We start from the raw sequence: 18923 nt of genomic DNA, 5'->3' as shown, positions 1-18923 counted from the left end.
TTTGAAATACCATTCCTCCCAAGCAGAAGATTCTTAGGAAATTGAACTAGTTGGACCAAACCTGAGCTTGATCCTAGAAATTCTCTCTTGGCATCTGTGCAAATTCTCATTTCCTCAGAAACAAACAAACAGCCACCCTCCATCCCTTCCCCTCCCCCATGTCCACTGTTGGTATATCTCTCAAGCTTCCAGGTTATCTAGGCCCAAAATTTAATAGAGATCATTGACATCAGAATTGGTGTAACTGACAACTCTAGGAGAACCTTCTTTTGAGCCCCACTGACATATCAGTTATGTTTAATTCCAACTCCAAAGAAGGGATGGAACCAAAATTCAAAAAACGAAGCAGAAAACTTGCATCTCTAGGGATTTAGAGATAAGGAAAAACAGTGTTTAGATAAGTCATAGAAACTATTCTTCACCCTGTAGGTGCCTAGCACTGATATCTCAACCCATTTCAAACTATATTGCTTTCTGGAGCGCACACACACACACACACAAAGCTTGTAGCTGTATTTGATTGGGAGAGTGATCTAAGTATGACTATTTTGTCATACTTTATCAACCAAGGACATGAATGGGTCAAGCAGAAAAGTGACTGCCTGGTCTCATTTTTCTCTTCAGCTATCGGTATCACAGAGACCACATAGCATGGTTCCTTCTCAGGTTCCACTGTCCATATCACTTTTTAACTCACACTTTGTCTAAGAGGCTGCTTGGGATTGTCTAAGGTTGGCTCCCAGCCCATCTCCTCCATTACCACCATATCCATGAACATTTATTTTAAAAAAAAGATTTTATTTATTTATTTGATAGAGATATCACAAGTAGGTAGAGAGGCAGGCAGAGAGAGAGGAGGAAGCAGGCTCCTCGCTGAGCAGAGAGCCCGATGTGGGGCTCAATCCCAGGACCCTGGGATCATGACCTGAGCCAAAGGCAGAGGCCTTAACCCACTGAGCCACCCTGGCGCCCCTCCATGAACATTTCTAATGTGAGCTCTAGGTCCCTGGGAGGTACCTGGCTGTTGGGGAAGTCTTCATGACCACTATGCCTGTGGAATGGGAACACTTACCAATAAAACCCTGGACTCCTTGGCCTGATTTAGGTTTGTCTTCCTCTTCTAGCTTCTTCTTCCCCAACTTGGGGAACTTAACTTTCATTCTGGTGCTTCTACTGTCAGTGTCTGAAGATTTTTCCTGGAAAACCATAGCAAAAGGAAGGTCGGAATTAGTTGCCTAGCATTGAGAAACAATTCCTAGAGGCCTAGTAAATTGGCGAACAAGGATGGCTGCATAAAGCAGATAGATGTGCTATCCATCCAAATGTGGGAGACTAGTCCCTTGCCCTACGAGGGCAAATGATCTTTACCAAGATCCCACTCTGTGCTGGTTCCTTGCTAAATACTTTAATAACTGTTCTCATATAAGCCCCCAAACAACCTTGCAAAGTGGCTATTATCATCCCTATTTTAGAAATGTGCTATTAAAAGTGGCTATTATCATCCCTATTTTATAAATGAGGAAGCAATGGCTTGGAGAGGTAAAATATTTTGCCTGAGGACATGTGGCTAGGGATTGGAAGGGTGAGATTGCTAGGACCACTGCTAGCTTGTATGGCACCTCTGCACGAATTAAAAAAAAGCAATTGGTTTGATGAGCTAAAGCAAACTTCCTTGATCAAGTACCTTCACATAGAGAAGAACCTGCCTCACAGGCCACCTTCTTCCCTGTCTGGAATGCAAAGAGGGTTCTCCCTACATAGCTCTTAATTATAAATGTGGGTTCTCTGATCTACAGATCATGTGGGCTCTTTAATTCCAGCTTAGCCTCCCAGCCCTCTCATTCCTGCTAAAGTGTACTTATTTCACCACTGATCTTAGTAAAGCATAATTCCCAGGTTAACTTTGTTGCCAGAAAATCCAGCCAAACACTTTCCAAGAAACATTGGGACTTTTATCTTTTCAAGATATTTATACCTCCAATCCTCTCCATTAGAGAGAGTATAAACCTGTCCTCCTCCTCTTCCTGATCTGACTCTCCAAAAACGACAGTATCCTCACAGTTATACTTCAGCCACTCTTGCCATGCTTGATTTTCTTTTAAACCACACACCTGCTAAGGGAAGGCACTGAGCCTGCTATCCTCCCAGAGTGGGAGGGACAGGAATCAGCAGAGAGAGGTGTTTTAACCACTCACATGGCCCAGGCACCAACCATTTAGAACAGATGTTGGCTGCAAACAACTGGTATTGGCCATAATGGTATGTGGCAGATGAAATCCAGTTCCTAGTAGCAGGTATTGGGCAGAGAGGGGGAATTGTGACCAGAGGACAGTATGAAAAAACCAATCTTGTTTATTCTTTCCTGATCATCTCCTGCCACAGAGTAGCTCTTCTTTTTTTTTTTTTTTCCCATGGTCATCTAATTTTTCAATATGCTTTCTACCATGTCCTCTCTGCTTATGATGAAGAGATGGGAGGAGGGCATTCCTTCAAGCTCAAGCTGAAAGCCACTACTGGACACCTTCTGCTACATCAGTCACTGTGTACTGGCCCACACTGGAAGGAACCAAGGAAGAAGACCTCTTCCTCTTTATTTCCTAATCCCCAGTTAACACACCTCTGGAACAAGGATTGAATTCATCCAGTCAATCTCGGATAGCTTTTCAAGCTCCTTATTCATGGTTTCCAGGGCAGTTTGAAGTGTGGCCACATCCTCAGCATTTCTCAGCTGGTAAAGACAAGAAAAAGAGTGAGTATCCAATGCCCAACACCTTGCCTTCATAATGTCTGGCTCTCTCCTACACTCCCAGGCCACCATGCTAGTGTCCATGAGACCACAGGGTGCCAACTTGTATCTCCTTTGGTCATGGGATTAGTGAAAGGTATAGCTAGCTCTTTACTTTCTAAATAGGGAGATCTAGGAAACAACCATATTGTGGTAATTTCCTTGGGGCTGGGCATGCTAACAGTCTGGCAAGCAGAGAGGCCTTTGACCAGTATCAATGATCACTTGAGTTATACCCCTACAGCTCAGGGTCCAGAACAAGGGTCTTACCCCTGACCCTCAAGTCCCCAGAGACATCTAATTATCCCCCTAAATAACAGCTACCAATTTCTAGTACATGCTATATACCAGGTATTTTGCATACATGATATCATTCTATCTTCCCAACAACTTTATAATACTATTCTCATTTTATAGACAAGAAAACAGACTCAAAGAAGTTTGGTGCTCAAGATCATGTGGCTAGATAGAACCTCAGATCTGTTTAACTCTATAGCCCACCCTATATACCACAGTGCCCAGGAAAGATATGTGAGGTGGTTAGATGCTGGGGGAAATCTTTATTACACAGTTACCATAATTTAAAGGCTCCTTTGTGAAGTAAGGAGAAGGCTAGATAGAGATTGGCTTAAATTTTCCCTTTCTGTCAAAGAGGGTCTGCCTCCCCAAGCTGTGTTTCTCTCTTTACTTATCTCTTTATCATCTATCTATCTATCATCTATTTATCTATCTATTAATTTTAAAAGATTTTATTTGTCAAAAAGATATATATATATATGTATATATATATATATATATATAGAGAGAGAGAGAGAGAGAGAGAGAGAGCGCACAAGCAGGGGAAGCGGGGGGAGTGGCAGGCAGAAGGAGAAGCAGGCTTTCTGCCAAGCAAGGAGCCCGATGTGGGACTTGATCCCAGGACCCTGGAATCATGACCTGAGCCGAAGGCAGATACTTAACCAACTGAGCCACCCAGGTGCCCCCCAAGCTGTGCTTTAGCCCCTAGCTAATCTCTCTTTGTAATTTAGAAATGTAATCCAGATGGCTTGTCTTACAGGTTCAGGAAACAAAGCTTAAGCATTCCCTAATAATCCCCATAACCCACAGGATGAACTCTGTACAGTCTATGTGAGAGTTAAAATGAATTCTTCTGGGACCATCTTCCAACTCAGAAGAACCAAGTCCTAGACCTGCAACATAGCTGAGATAGTTGTGTTCCATTAAATGGTGATTTGAGAGAACAGATGCATGTTGCTATCATCAGCCCTGACATACTTTCCAGCCCACCTAACTTGGCCTCACCTCTCCTCCCTGTCATATACTTTACTTTCAATCTGGCACTCATGTGGCTTCTAGCTGTGCATGGGCCACTTGATGCTCCAGCCATAAATGGAGTGTTGCCAACTGTCACAAAATGGATGGCAGGTAAATAGGTGGGGGATGGGGTTGGAGATTATGGTCAATCAGAATAGGATATGAGAGAAAAACAAGTCAGTGCTGACAAATAATCTTTTGCTTTACAACTAATGATTTAAGACAGTACAGAGTATCTCAGATGCGCAGAACATGTGTGTGCACATGGGAGTAAGATGGAGGATAGCACATGTCAGGTAGAAATGGCTATCACTTCAAGGTAAGGGAGAAAGGGGAAGGTAGAAATGGCTATCACTTCAAGGTAAGGGAGAAAGGGCATACTTACCAGCAATGCTCAAAAGGGGTTTGGTAGTCAAACCCAAAGCCACATAGGAGAAAGAAGGATTTAGAGCCCTGGAAAATCATTTCTAATCATAATAGGAGAAAAAAAATGGCTTCTTAATGACTTCCTGTTTAGCATACAGGGACTCAGGCTTTGAAAAATTCTAGGTGGTGGGTTTGAGTCTCATGCTCTATTCTCGTATCCTTCTGGCTCTATAGGAGACCTTGTTCAGGACTCTCTGGGGTAATTGTGTGAACTGACTCAGAAGACTTCATTGCTTATTTCTTGGTTTCTGTTCTAACACATCACTGGCCATAGTATAAGTGAGGTTTCCAAATAAAGAAAGTGGCGGTTACTGGGTAGGATTTACTTCATCATAAATCTACATCCCTCTGACACTGAGCTGCTTACTGCCCTCCTTCTTCAAGGGGAAGAATAATAACACCAAAATGAAATAAGCTTTATTTCCATGCCACCTCTGACGTAGCCTTTTTGGAGATACATGATCATTCTTAGCTGCTGCCTGCCCCTGGTCTCATTTGGATGTGTGTATGTGTGTGTGGGTCCTTATCATATCCTCAACCTGTATTAAGTGTGGTATATGCTCAATTTGGGTTGTTGGCTGGCACAAACCAACTTTCATGCCATGAGCTTCAAGAAAGCTTGAATGGCAATGAGAGGCCAAGATCTCATATTTCCTGCTGTTCGGATTGCAAGGCGACTGAGCTCTGCCTATATATAGAAGGTACTTGTGTTGTTGTTGTTTAAGGCTGAAAGATTCTAGCTTGGGGCTCAGATGCTAGGAAGACCTGGCCTGATTGCTTTAGCCACTTTGCCGCCTGTGCAGTGTGCCAATTAGATGTGCAAATGGAAAAGAGGAAGTGGATGCACTTCTTGCAATATCAACTCAGACACCCCTCTTCAAATAAACTTTAATTAGATGAGAGGCAAGAATAGCACCTGCCTCAGGGCTTTAGCAGCCAACCCAAAAGTGGGGTGGTCACGATCAGTTGACTCATCAGAGCACACTCGTCAAGTGTGCCTATAGGGTTTGCATTATGAGAACCATTCAACTATTCTTGTAGCTCAAAAACTGAGCTTCAGTCCATTTTCCCTAACATGAATAAAATCTACCATGTATCAGGCTGCTACTAGTGCCAGGCCAGCTATGCACTTAATATACAATAGTTAATTTAATTCTCACAACAACCTGGAGATGTAGAGATTACAATTACTATTTCATAAATAAAGAAACCAAGACCCAGAGATGTGAGGTTGCTTCACACAGCTAGTGTTAAGGATTCAATTGTGTCCCCACCACAAGAAAGATATGTTGAAATTCCAGCCCCCAGAACCTAAGAATATGATCTTATTTGGAAATGCCATCATTGCTGATGCCATACTCCATACTGGTGTAGGGTAGGTACCTGATCCAATATGACTGGTTTCCTTATAAGAAGATGGTCATGTGAAGACAGAGACACATGGAGAATACCATGTAAAGGTGGAGGATTGGAGTAATGCATCTACAAGCCAAGGAGCACCAAAGATGGCTGGCAAGTCACCAGAAGCTAGAAAAGGCAAGGAAGGATTTGCCTACAGGTTTCAGAGGGAATATGGCCCTGATGACATGTTGATTTCAGCTTCTAGCCTCCAAAACTGTGAGACAATAAATTTCTGTTGTTTTAAGTTACCAAGGTATCAGCACTTTCTTAGAGCAACCTTATGAAATGAATGGAATTAGTGAGTGGCAGATCAGAGATTTGAACCTAGTGCTTCCCACTAGTCTGTATTGTCTTCCCATATGGTGACAAAGGTATATGGAAACTTGGGAGATATAGAGCAGCTCAAAAGAGTTCACCCCCTTCTACTGAACCTGTGTGAAGTATAATGAGAACACCCTACTTTTGATTGGCCTGGTCTGGACCTAGGAGACATTTACCAAAGGAGAGGGAGAGACTTTTCTTCAAGGATATGGTAGTCACTATGGATTACCATAATGGTGAGTTGACACAATCAATAACAATCAATAATCCTGGGTGAGGATGACAAACAGGGACTACCAGGTAAACACCTGGCCAAAATGTTCTACATGTCTTCCAACACCCTAGAAACAAGCATAGACCATAACCATGTTCAGATGGAACACTTTGCCCTCCCTCATTCCAACCCCCTCCACTCACCAAGTTTTCATCCAGGAAAGCTTTGGTGTCATCGTAGAGCCCTTTAAGACTAAATGTAACATCTACTGCATCATTTCTGCTTAGAGTCTGAGAGAAGAAAGGAAAAGAAAGGAAGGGAAAGGACAAAGACGGAGGAGTTGTTGGTTAGTAAGCATGCAGCTGGCTTTTCTGTAGGAAGGTAGGAGCAGGCTAGTAGGATGTTGCCATTGGTGAAAAAGTAATATTCAAAATATAGCACAACTAGTACAGCATGGACATCAGCCAATCAGAACTGACATAACCAGAGCTGTCAACTACTGGTACAGCTGTATTTGTGTGTTCTACAAAGTGGTGTAGAACACGGCATTTGGCACCATTAATTGACTGCGGTGGATATAGTAAAATAAGAAATATGTAAACCAGAGAGTAAATCTGAGGCTACTTGTTGCTGCTACACTAAAACCTCCTTTCCCATGGGAGGTGAGATTAGGCCCAACCACCCTTTTCAGAACTCTGGGCTTTGAGCTCCAGGCCTCCACCAACTAAGTCTGGTTGAAAATAAATAGGCAATCCATGTTTTAGGCAGCCTTGATCCTATATGTGGCTCTTTTATATTGTTTGTCTACCACTAAAGTTACTTTTTTAAAAGAATCACTTAAATTTTCTGGCAGTGGATAAAGTCATGGGTCAGCACATTTAACATCAAATATCCCAATCTGGAAATTTCCCTCAAGAGGGAAACCAAGGCAGCCTGGTGCTCAGGTTTCCATGGCAGGCATCACTATAAGAGTTTATACAGGGATCCACTTGGGATGAGGAAGTTCCAATGCCAAGTTTCTCTCTATCCATTTCTCCCATTTCTCTCTATCCATATTTCTCCCACGAGGCCAGTATTGTTGATAGCTCTCAGGAAAAGGGCTAGCTCTCAGGCTGATGAAATCTGCTATGGAATTTCCCCAGTAGCCACTTTCATTTGTAACGAGTTAAGGAATACCTCTATTCCCTGTCTATTCTATCGATCAGTTTCCTGCCATATCATTTGCCCAGTTTCTCCACCCAGCCTCTGGCTCACTTTTCTTCACTTTCATCCCCCTTCTTACTTGGTTTGACTCTTTTTCTTCATCTGCCCCTTCCTTTCTTACCTCATTGGGAATGCAGGAAGCTGCACCTGCCTCATTGCCACTATCTTGGCTGTAAAATATATCATTCAGGATGTTAGCACTGGCATTCACAGAATCCATGAGAACAGACACATGCTGGTGGACCTTACTCAGGTCAGTAAGTCTGTAATAAAGCAAGAACAGATAAATGGGTCTGGAAATTTTTAAAAATCTTCTGGCTTGGGGTGCTGGAGATGGTTGAGATAAAGGTAGAAATGAGAGCCTGGGTACCTGGGTTGGGTAACTAACTATGCCAGAAAATGTTTCTGATCTTTTCTAGGTATTTGTCTTTGTCCATCATTATGTCACCTGAATTAGATACTGGGTACTTTGGGAGAGTGGGAGGCCAGGCTAGAGAAGGGAAGCTGACTCCAAGAACTCTGAGGCCCTCTTGATATTTATGGGCAAGTATAAATATTCTTAGTCCTCTGGGTTTGGGGCATCAGGACATCAAATGAACCTCTGGGGCTAAAGGAAGAGGTTCAAACTGGCTTATTGCTGAGCACAAAGACTATTCCTCTCTGGATCGTCAGCGTCCCTGCCAATCTTCAGAGCTCTGGGAAAGACTCCTTTCTGAGGCCAGGCTCCCTAGGAGCCAACAGACACAGGTTAACTTCTCCCTAACTGTTCTTGGGAATCCCACCCTGTATCTGGACCAGTCCACTTACCTGCTGATGAGGTTTTCTGCAAGTCGAGCTAAGTGCTGCATTTGGGCATATTCCTCATCAGAGAGGCTATCTTGAGATTCCTGGGAGTCCAGATGAGGTTGAGAGGCAGCTTGAATTTCACCATGCTTGCACTCCCACATTTTCATTGAGTTCTCAAAGTCCTGAAAATAAAGATATTGGCAGATCCTGATGATCACTATAGCTTAGAGGGTACTTGACAAATCTGCTTGTGAGTCTGATATTTGTGGGGATAATGGGTAAAGGAGAAAGTGACCCCACTCATTCTTCTATACACTCATCTACAAACCTCCACATCTATCCTTCATTTTATTCACTGTCCCTTTCTTACTAGGCACTGTTAAATTTTATTGTTACTGTGATGTGTCTTGGGATCACATGCTTCAGTCAGATAGATGTTAACCTTCTAGATGCTCCTATATGAGAGTATCATAATCATAAAACAATGGTGCATCTTTCATGTTCCTTTCTTTCCCAAATCTAGGCCATATGTTATGATGGATTTTTAAAAAAGATTTTATTTATTTATTTATTTGAGAGAGAAGGGAGCAGGAAAAGTGGGGGCAGAGGGAGAGATAGGAAAGGTAGAAGCAGATGTCCTGCTGAGTGTGAAGCCTGATATGGGGCTTGATCCCAGGACCCCAGGGTCCTGAGACTGAGCCACCCAGGCGCTCCTGTTGTGATGGACTCTAGAGCCAGACATACATAGTTTAATTTTGAATTGTGCTTCTGTCACTCACTGGTTGTGTGATTGTTAGCACACATTATTTAACCTCTCTGGTTTTCATTTTCCTCACCTGTAAAATAGGCACAAGGGTATCTACCTCACAGGATTGGTGGGAGGACCTACTTGAGAGAATACATGTGCCTGGCACAAAGTAGGCTGTTTGTAAACCAGACTTCCCTCCCTTCTCTATTGTTATTTCTATGGATAGTTCATGGGTCAGAGTGGAAGAAAGGTTCCAGGTACTGAACATCTGATCAATAATGGCTTCTTTCTAGCTTTAGATGGTTTGACTGCAGTAGGTGGCATTTGCAAATGTAGCATTTTCAATCTTAGAGGAACTTAAAGACCATATTCAATGAAGAATCTCTTGTTGAAGGAGATATCTCCATAGCTATTTGAGGCATTTAGTTCTCTGTGCAGTGGTGGGAGAGGAACAACTTTGTCCAAAACCAAAGGAGAGAACTTCCTGTCTCACTGTCTTGGAGAGTGGTTTGCAAATGTCTGTATATAATAGAACGTCTCAGAGAGCTTATTGACAAATGTAATTCCCAAGAACTACCCATCTGCATTCTGATTCAATGTATCTGGTGTAAAAGTTGACAGCTATAGAGGAGACAATAAAAGAGAAAGGTGAGACTTTCTTACCCGATCTCTTGTCAACATTTGGGCAGCATTCTTGTATCTAATCTTGATAAGGCCTGGCCTCTGAATCCAGGCCTCTCCATCCACCTGCACTGGGATACCTTCTTCACCATCAATGGTTATCATCACCTCATGGCACTGCCAGAGAAGAGGGAGCATGGAGGAGAAAAATGAGGCCACTACTACAGATCAATATGATAATCTCACAGTAATGGCCTTAATGTGTATCTGAAGCAGGACTGGCATGGATGTGAATCAGATTATCTCAGGGAAAAACACCTGTTTCCTATGGGCTTTTTGCTCCTTTTGGACCCTATGACTTCTGTCTCCAACCTTAGCCAGCATGCTTACCACCCACCAGATAACCTCTCTCCACCCTGGCACTCTTAGACCCAGTTATTTTGTGGGACTACTCCACATTTTAAGTTGTAGCTCAAAGCCCAAACTTTTCTGGTGCCCACCCAACCCTTGCCTACCTGGGCGATGCGATGATGATGCAGGTTAATGATACGGGACATTGCCATTTGTACAGAACCAAAGATAGCCACTACCTCCAGCTTCCCATCATCTATTGCGGGAGGCTCATATTCCTGAGGAGGAAAAACTGTGTCACATATCCCACCTTCGAGAAACCACACCCTGACTATAACAAGCACACAGGCTGTGAAGGCTCCTGGTTAGAATTTTTCTAGCTCATGAAGAATGGAAAAACTACATATTAAAAGGGGAAAGATGAGGTCAGGAAACTAATCTGGGAAAAGGGCACCAAGATCACAGTTCTTAACCCCTTTTGAGATTACAACTCTTAGCTTGTTCCTCCCTGTCCAATCTAGCATCATAAATCAACAAGGTCAGTCCCACTGTCCTCATGATCTTCTTGGGTGAGCTCAGAAGAAAGGACTCATGGCCAATTTCCCAGGTGGTTTTATTGACAGAACTCCTTGGAGAAAAGAGAAAACTTTTAAGGATCTTTCAGTCTTGAGGAATAGAAAATTCAAAGTCTAGGCAACACCTAAGAACTGATCTGATCCTGAGGTCTTTGGTTGTTGATTCTTGTGTTCTGGGATTGTAATTGCCTTTAAAAAAACCCTGATCACATAACTGAGCTAATAAATGTCCCCAGTCTATCTCCCATTCCCCCACTGTCTACTTTCTATACCAGTCATTCCAGCTACCCTTTCTGAGAGACCTTAGAGGGGTCAAGCCTTATTCCTTCCCTGTTCCTTGTTCCATACTCACTGCAGTTGCTGTGCTGCTTCCCCAAAAGTTGACACCTCCAGCATAGCTGGTAATGTTGAGCACTACAATGCCCTGCAGGTTTGGCAAGGAGATAGCTTCTCCATCACACTGAAAGAAAAGTGTAGTTCTCATTGGTTAGCTGTTCAGATACCAGTGCAGAGGGACATTTACAGAGATGGGGGAAGACTGTTTTATCTTCATGTTATCATTTTTCTTTTTTTTTTTAAGATTTTATTTATTTATTTGACAGAGAGAGATCACAAATAGGCAGAGAGAGAGGCAGGCAGAGAGAGAGAGAGAGAGAGAGGAGGAAGCAGGCCCCCTGCTGAGCAGAGAGCCCGATGCAGGACTCGATCCCAGGACCCTGAGATCATGACCTGAGCCGAAGGCAGTGGCTTAACCCACTGAGCCACCCAGGCGCCCCTTCATGTTATCATTTTTCTTATCCATAAAATGGAAATCTGTCCTTATGCCTTCCTCCCATAAGCTGTGAGGGAAGATCAGAGTTAAAGCTTGGGGAGAACCAAAGATAAAGGGGAAAGCTGATTCCCAAAGTAATGAGATTTCCTTTCTACATGTCTAGGAAGTACTGCTCCTTTTCCCACTCACCTCAAGGTGTACACGTTCTTCTAGTTTCCTGTAAGAGCGATGGAAAAGTTCCTTGCTCCCCAGAAGGCCATACCACATCTTGTTCTTAAAGCGGCTACTATAGGGAGGAAAGGGTAGAGAAAGATAGTCAGAAGGTGAATAATATAAATGAAGAAAAGCAAGAGGAAACACCAACTTTTTCCTCAAGTGCCTTCCTTTTTACAAAAAAATTTTTTTTTAAATTTCAGTATAATTAACATAAAGTGTTTTATTAGTTTCAGGTGTACAATATAGTGATTTAACAATTCTACACATTACTCAGTGCTCATGACAAGTGCACTCTTTAACCCCATCACCTATTATACTCATCCCCTCTGGTAACCATCAATTTATTCTCTATACTTAAGAGTTTATTTTTTGGTTTGTCTATTTTCTCTTTGTTCATTTGTTTTGTTTCTTAAATTCCACATATAAATGAAATCATATGGTATTTGTCTTTCTCTCAGTTATTTCATTTAGTATTATACACTTTAGATTCAACCATGTTGTTGCGAATGGCGAGATTTCATTATTTTTTATGGCTGAGTAATATTCCATTGTATATCTATGGAATGGATATCTTTATCCATTCATCTAAGGATGGACACTTAGGTTGTTTCCATATCTTGGCTATTGTAAATAATGCTGCAATAAACAGAAGGATACATATATCTTTTTGATTTAGTGTTTTTATTTTCTTTGGGTAAATAACCAGAGTGGAATTACTAGATTATATAATAATTCTATGTTTAATTTTTTGAGGAAACTCCATATTGTTTCCTAGAGTGGTTGCACCAGCTTGCCTTCCCAACAGTGAAAGAGGGCTCCTTTCTCTACATCCTCGTCAACACTTGTTTCTTGTGTTTTTGATTGTAGCCATTCAGATAAGTGTGAGACATTATCTCATTGATGTTTTGATTTGCATTTCCCTGATGATTAGTGATACCGAGCATCTTTTCATGTATCTGTTGGCCATCTGTATGTGTTCTTTGGAGAAATGTCTGTTCACATCTTCTGCCCATTTTAACTGGATTATTTGTTTTTCTGGTGATGAACTGCATAAATTCTTTATATTTTGGATACCAACCATTATTGGATATATCATTTGCAAATATCTTCTTCCATTGAGTAGATTATCTTTTTGTTTTGCTAATTGTTTCCTTTGTTGTGCAAAAGCTTTTTACTTAGATGTAGTCCCAAAGGTTTATTTTTCCTTTTTTTTTTTTCCTTGCCAGAGGAGACATACCTAAAAAAATGTTGTTACAGCCTATGTCAGAGAAATTACTGCTTGAGCTCTCTTCTAGGATATTTATGGTTTCAGGTCTCATACTTAGGTCCTTAATCCATTTTGAGTTTATTTTTATGTATGGTGTAAGAAAGTGGTCCAGTTTCATTCTTTCGCATGTAGCTGTCCAGTTTTCCCAACATCATTTGTTGAAGAGACATTTCCTATTGCATATTTATGCCTCCTTTGTTGTAGATTATTTGACTATATAATCATAGGTTTATTTCTGGACTCTCTATTATGTTCCATTGATCTATGTGTCTATATTTGTGCCAGTACCATCTTTAAGTATCTTCTTATAGAGAGGAGTCATGTTGAATGGTAACTGGACACAAGAGGGGATGCTAGTGTAACGTAACTTGAATCCTTATGCAAATACCTATTGAAATGGGTTCCTGACCCTCTGGAAGCCTCAGAATCACCTCAGTTTGTTACTTTTCCTTGATATTGATATCAGCTCAGACTTGGAAGACACAGGCTATATTCAGAAAGCAAATTCTTAAACTATGAGCATAACTGGTTTATATACACCAGCTAGTCTGGCAAGTGCTATTCCAGGAGCATAAAATTTCAGAAGCTTGGGATCAATTTCATTTGAAGCATATGACTCTTATGCTGCAATATATTTGAAATGTAAAATTTCTGGCAAAGTGAAAGGATTTTTCAAAACCTGTATATTAAACCAGTGCCATAGAATAGAGCTAAGTATACAAGGCAGATTGTAGAGGAGCCGGTAGAGGGAATGTGGGACAGGCAAAGGATGTCAGGAGACTTAGGGTGGAGGTGGGAAGGTCAGGGTTCTACTGACTTAAGATCTCTGATAAAAACAGGCAGGGGCTTACAATCACTATAGAGTTTGGATAGAGTTTACTATGAGTTTTTTTTTTTTTTACTATTTTAATTCTTTTACTGATATTAAATCAGATGTATGTATATTTTAATAAATACAGTACATAATCATTCTTTGTTATTCTTATATAGTATTCCAGACCTTAAGCTTTTATGCCTGATTATGATGTGGATGCCTAAAAAAAGTAATAGAAGTGTTGTATTTTATAGTTACTATTATTCCATGTACTATATAATGAGATATATTCTTCCATTGCACAAGCTTCCTCTTGGTAGTCATCAAGGCAATTTAGAAGTATGACCCTTGAACTCAGTTTACTTCCCCAAATTCTTCACTCACTCACTCTCTTTCTTGTTTCTTTAATTTTTAAAATTTAAACACAATTTATATTGTGTTTATTATATTATTATTATTAGTTTCAGGGGTAGTATTCAGTGGTTCATCAGTTGCATACAATACTCAGTGCTTATTACTTCAAATGCCCTCCTTAATGCCCATCACGTTACCCTATCCTTCTACCTGCCTCCCCTCCAGCAGCCTTCAGTTTGTTCCCTATAGTTAAGACTCCCTTATGATTTGTCTCCCTCTCTGTTTAAAAATAGAGCTACCCTATGACCTAGCAATTAGACTACTAGGTATTTATCCAAAGGATACAAACATAGTGATATGAAGGGGCACATGCACACCAATGTTTATAGCAGCAACATCCACAATAGCCAAAATATGGAAAGATCTCAGATGTCCATCAACAGAAGAATGGATAAAGAAGATGTGGGGTGTATATATTTATATAATGGAATATTATTCAGCTATCAAAAAGAATGAAATCTTGCCATTTGCTATGACATGGATGGAACTAGAGGGTATTATGCTAAGCAAAATAAGTCAGTCAGAGAAAGATAAATACAATATAATTTCACTCATATATGGAATTTACAAAACAATAGAGATGAACACTGGGGAAGGGAATGAAAAATAAAATAAGGTGAATACTATGAGATTTTAAAGTAGAGCCACAATGAGTTACTACAAGGCATGAGTTTTGAAATGTAAGAAGGCTAGCACAAAATTATTTGGACTCTTGGGGTGCCAGGGTGGCTCAGTTGGTTAAACAGCTGCCTTTAGCTTAGGTCATGATGCCAGGATCCTGGGATTGAGCCCTACATTGAGCTCCTTGCTCAGCTGGGAGCCTGCTTCTTCCCTGCCTGTCTTTCCCCCTGCTTGTGCTTGCTCTCTGTCTCTGCCTTTCTTGTTCACTCTCTCTGTGTCAAATAAATAAATAAAATCTTAAAAAAAATTATTTGGACTCTTGTTTTAAACCATAAGAGTCAATTATCATATGGTTTCACTTATCTGTGGAGCATAACAAATAGCATGGAGGACAAGGGGCGTTAGAGAGGAGAAGGGAATTTGGGTAAATTGGAAGGGGAAGTGAACCATGAGAGACTATGGACTCTGAAAAACAATTGAGGGGTTTGAAGTGGCGGGGGGGTAGGAGGTTGGGGTACCAGGTGGTGGGTATTATAGAGGGCACGGCTTGCATGGAGCACAGGGTGTGGTGAAAAAATAATGAATAATGTTTTTCTGAAAATAAATAAATTGGAAAAAAATAAAAAATAATAAAAAATAAAAACAAACAAACAAAAAACCATAAGTTCTCTGGTCACTTTAGTTTCCTTGTCTATAAAAATAGGAGTTTAGTTAAATGTAAATTCAAAATACCTAGAGCAACCAAAACAATTCTGAAAAAGAACTAAGTTGGAGGACTTTCATCTTCCAATTTCAAAACTTACTATAAACCTACAGTTATTAAGACAGTGTAAAGATAGACATATAGAAAAATGAAACAGAAGTGAGAGTCTAGAAAAAAATCTTACATTTCTCATCAATTGATTTTTGACAAAGGTGCCAACACAATTCCTTGGGGAAAAGGATAGCTTCAAAAATGGTGCTGTGCTAAGTGGATCTTCATATGCAAAAAGATGAACTTAGAACCTTGCATCACACCGTTCATAAAACTAACTCAAAGCAGATCATAGACTTAACTATAAGAGCAAAACAACACAAATTTTAGAAGAAAACTTAGGAGCAAATTTTTGAGACCTTAGATTAGGTAAAACTGTTTAGATATGCCATCAAAAGCATGGTCCATGAAAGAAAACAATTGATCATTTGGAACTCATCAAAATTAATCGGCAAAGAAGAAGTCAAATTATCACTCTTCGCAGATGATATGATACTCTATGTGGAAAACCCAAAAGACTCCACTCCAAAACCTTTTTTTTATTTCAAGAAAATTAAGACAGATGACAACAAAAAAAGACAAGCAACTGAATGAAATCTTGTCATTTGTGACAGTATGGATGGACCCAGAGAGTATTATGCTAAGTGAAATAAGTCAGACAAAGAAAGACAAATACTGTATAATTTCACTTAAATGTGGAATCTAAGAACAAAACAAAACAGAAAAAGATTCATAAATACAGAGCACAAACTTGTGGTTGCTAGAGGGGACATGGGTGGGGAGATGAGCAAGATAGATAAAGAGGATTAACAGGTACAAATGTCCAGCTATAATAAAAATAAGTCACAGAGATGATATATGCAGCATAGGGAATGGAGTCAATAATATCTTAATAGTATTGTATGGTGACAAATGGTAACTACACTTATCCTGGTGAGCATTGAGCAATGCATTGAGCAATTGCTGAATCAATACGTTGTACACTTGAAACTAATATAAGATTATATATCAATTATACTACAATAATTAAAAAAATAAATATATAAAGTAGAAAGGAAAATCACCCTGCAATTGAATCCCTATGAAACAATTACTGGTAACATTGTTTTATAATTATAAACCTTCTTCTATATACATCTACACATACCTATTTAAAAATGTTTACTATAATATGAGTCATAAAAAAGACAAGCAACCAGAAAATAATATTTGCAAAGCACATATCTGATAATGTACTTGATCCTCAGCCTAGGTATGCTCTGAGAAAGAGGTTCTGGTGGCAGGTGGCAGGGGTGGTTGTGGGGTGCATGCTTTTTTTCTTGTAGTTTCAATTTACTAGGACTCTGAGGCCACCTTAGTACAAAATTACTAAAGGGTGCCAAGTAACATAACACCAGATTGGGTAAAATCAATGGATCCAGGGGAACCAGGTTAGGAACACCAAGACACAGCAGGGCAAGCTTTGATAATTTGTAGCCTTGCCAAGCAAAAACAGACTTAAGCCCCTACTAGGACCTGGTCAAGCTCTCACAGAACAAAAGTAGAAAATTTGCTGAATCGTTTCAGTGTAATCCGTTTTCAATAGCAGTAACACCAGGAGCTGTGTTACACAGCAGTCTATTGGTCTAAACGATGTAGGTAGCCCCGAGATCAGGATGCCAGTGCAGAGTCATTACAAATCAGGTCAACATTTATAGCAAGCCCCCCCACGAGGCTAATGCTGGGACCAGCAAGTTTTACTTCTAAAGAATCTCTTTCTTTCTCTTGGTTATCTGAAAGGTAAGGGATGTAGGAATATATGTGTATATTGTAATTGTGTGTTTGCATGTAGGGAGGAAAGTTTCTTTTCCTTACTTGTATTGCCCTGGGTGTTCATCTCTTCTGGTGTTGAATTCGAGAGAAATTTTAGCATCCAGTCCAATTCCAAAATAGTTGTTCATGACACATCTTTCTTTGAAACGTCTGAAATTAGCCAAAAGAAAGAAGAGGACAGACATTGGTGCAAGAAAGAAGTGCCATTATCATTAAGCTGGAGGCTTTACCTGCATGATTGAAAACCACTAAGGGAGGGCCTCCCCTACGTTCGGCACGAGACTTTATATTTGTGACAGGCACATATAGATCATTGTGTTAACAACTAGCTTGTTTGCTTTAAGAAAGTGCACCCAGCCAGGTGGGAGGATTCAGTGGGATTAGAATTCATAATAAAGAAATCATCTTTGGAGGCCATTAGATATGAATGGTCAATATGTTCTTCACATATAATAGAGGGAAATAGTAATTGACTTATTTGCATAAAAACATTTAAGTATCTCAGATAAAAATGTATGATGAAAGTGAGGTCTACACTACTGTTTTCAGAGATGTCTGAACTCCTTTGTAGCACTTTCATATCAAAGGGCAAAGTGACTACACATTTGAGGGCAAAGACTGATAAAAGAGGGTAGAAATACACATAGCCAAAAAAGCCAGGCAGTTTTTTTTTATTCTTCTGCATCCATCTTGAGTGTCAGCAGCAAAACCAGTAGTATGTTGGAGCCAGTTAGGACCAGCTCCTATAAGCTGATTATGCCTATTATCCCAATTCTGCCTTCAATGGAATTATATCAGTAGCTCGAAATAGGTCATGGTGGGAGGGTTTGTACCAGGAATAATTCAGGACTTTTTTCCCCTGGAGAGCTGGTTGTTAAACACTTGGCAAAAAACAAACAAACAAAACAAAACAAAAACAAAAACAAAAAACACAAACCAAAACAGCAACAACAACAACAACAACAAAACCCAAAAGCCAAAAACCAAAAACATTTGGCAGTATACCACTGATTAAAACTCATAAGGTAGGTCCATGAGACTTCAGACATGAAGCCAGTGTTGAAGTAGAGGGGTGTAGGGTTGGAGATAGAAATAAATGAGAAGCTGCAGTTAACTGAAATAATTGCCAGCTGTGTCCTTCTTTTAAGAAACTGAAAATGAGTACAGTTCAGTTACTCAATCATAGATAATTTTTTTATTCATTACAAAACTGACCCCACATCTCTCACACATGAGATTTGCCTCCCTCAACTGCAGACTGGAGATTGGAGTTTCTCTAGCTGATGTCCAAACTTATCTTCTTAATGGAACTCAAAAGGAGAATGTGGTGGAACCTGGCTGCTGGGAATATTTTAAACAGGTTGGGCTAATGAAAAAGATGCCCTTAAATTTTCTATCTAGTCCCATTAGTGCTCATTTATTTTTTAGCGCCTCCAATTATTTACTGTTAAAAGCAACAGTGGAAAAACAGATCCTTTGAAATAAAAATAGCTAAAATTTATTAAGTA

At 40.2% G+C, this 18923-nt stretch overlaps 1 protein-coding gene across 1 annotated transcript in view; it reads right to left on the bottom strand.

Annotated features, from left to right (window-relative positions):
• DGKK (diacylglycerol kinase kappa) overlaps nucleotides 1-18923 on the bottom strand; it is a 176273-nt gene that overhangs the window by 515 nt on the left and 156835 nt on the right. The window contains exons 18-27 of the mRNA XM_044235460.1: nucleotides 17458-17565; nucleotides 11707-11803; nucleotides 11098-11205; nucleotides 10335-10448; nucleotides 9862-9996; nucleotides 8472-8632; nucleotides 7786-7927; nucleotides 6665-6751; nucleotides 2618-2728; nucleotides 1073-1196 (exon numbers count right to left, since the gene is read on the bottom strand). Coding sequence (XP_044091395.1) covers nucleotides 1073-1196; nucleotides 2618-2728; nucleotides 6665-6751; nucleotides 7786-7927; nucleotides 8472-8632; nucleotides 9862-9996; nucleotides 10335-10448; nucleotides 11098-11205; nucleotides 11707-11803; nucleotides 17458-17565 — 1187 coding nt within the window. The remainder of the gene's footprint in view (nucleotides 1-1072; nucleotides 1197-2617; nucleotides 2729-6664; nucleotides 6752-7785; nucleotides 7928-8471; nucleotides 8633-9861; nucleotides 9997-10334; nucleotides 10449-11097; nucleotides 11206-11706; nucleotides 11804-17457; nucleotides 17566-18923) is intronic.

The sequence above is a fragment of the Neovison vison genome, chromosome X, assembly GCF_020171115.1.
Source record: "Neovison vison isolate M4711 chromosome X, ASM_NN_V1, whole genome shotgun sequence".
NCBI classification, from domain to species: domain Eukaryota; kingdom Metazoa; phylum Chordata; class Mammalia; order Carnivora; family Mustelidae; genus Neogale; species Neogale vison.
Note: the sequence above shows the minus strand (reverse complement) of the source record. Positions and strands in the feature narration are given on the sequence as shown.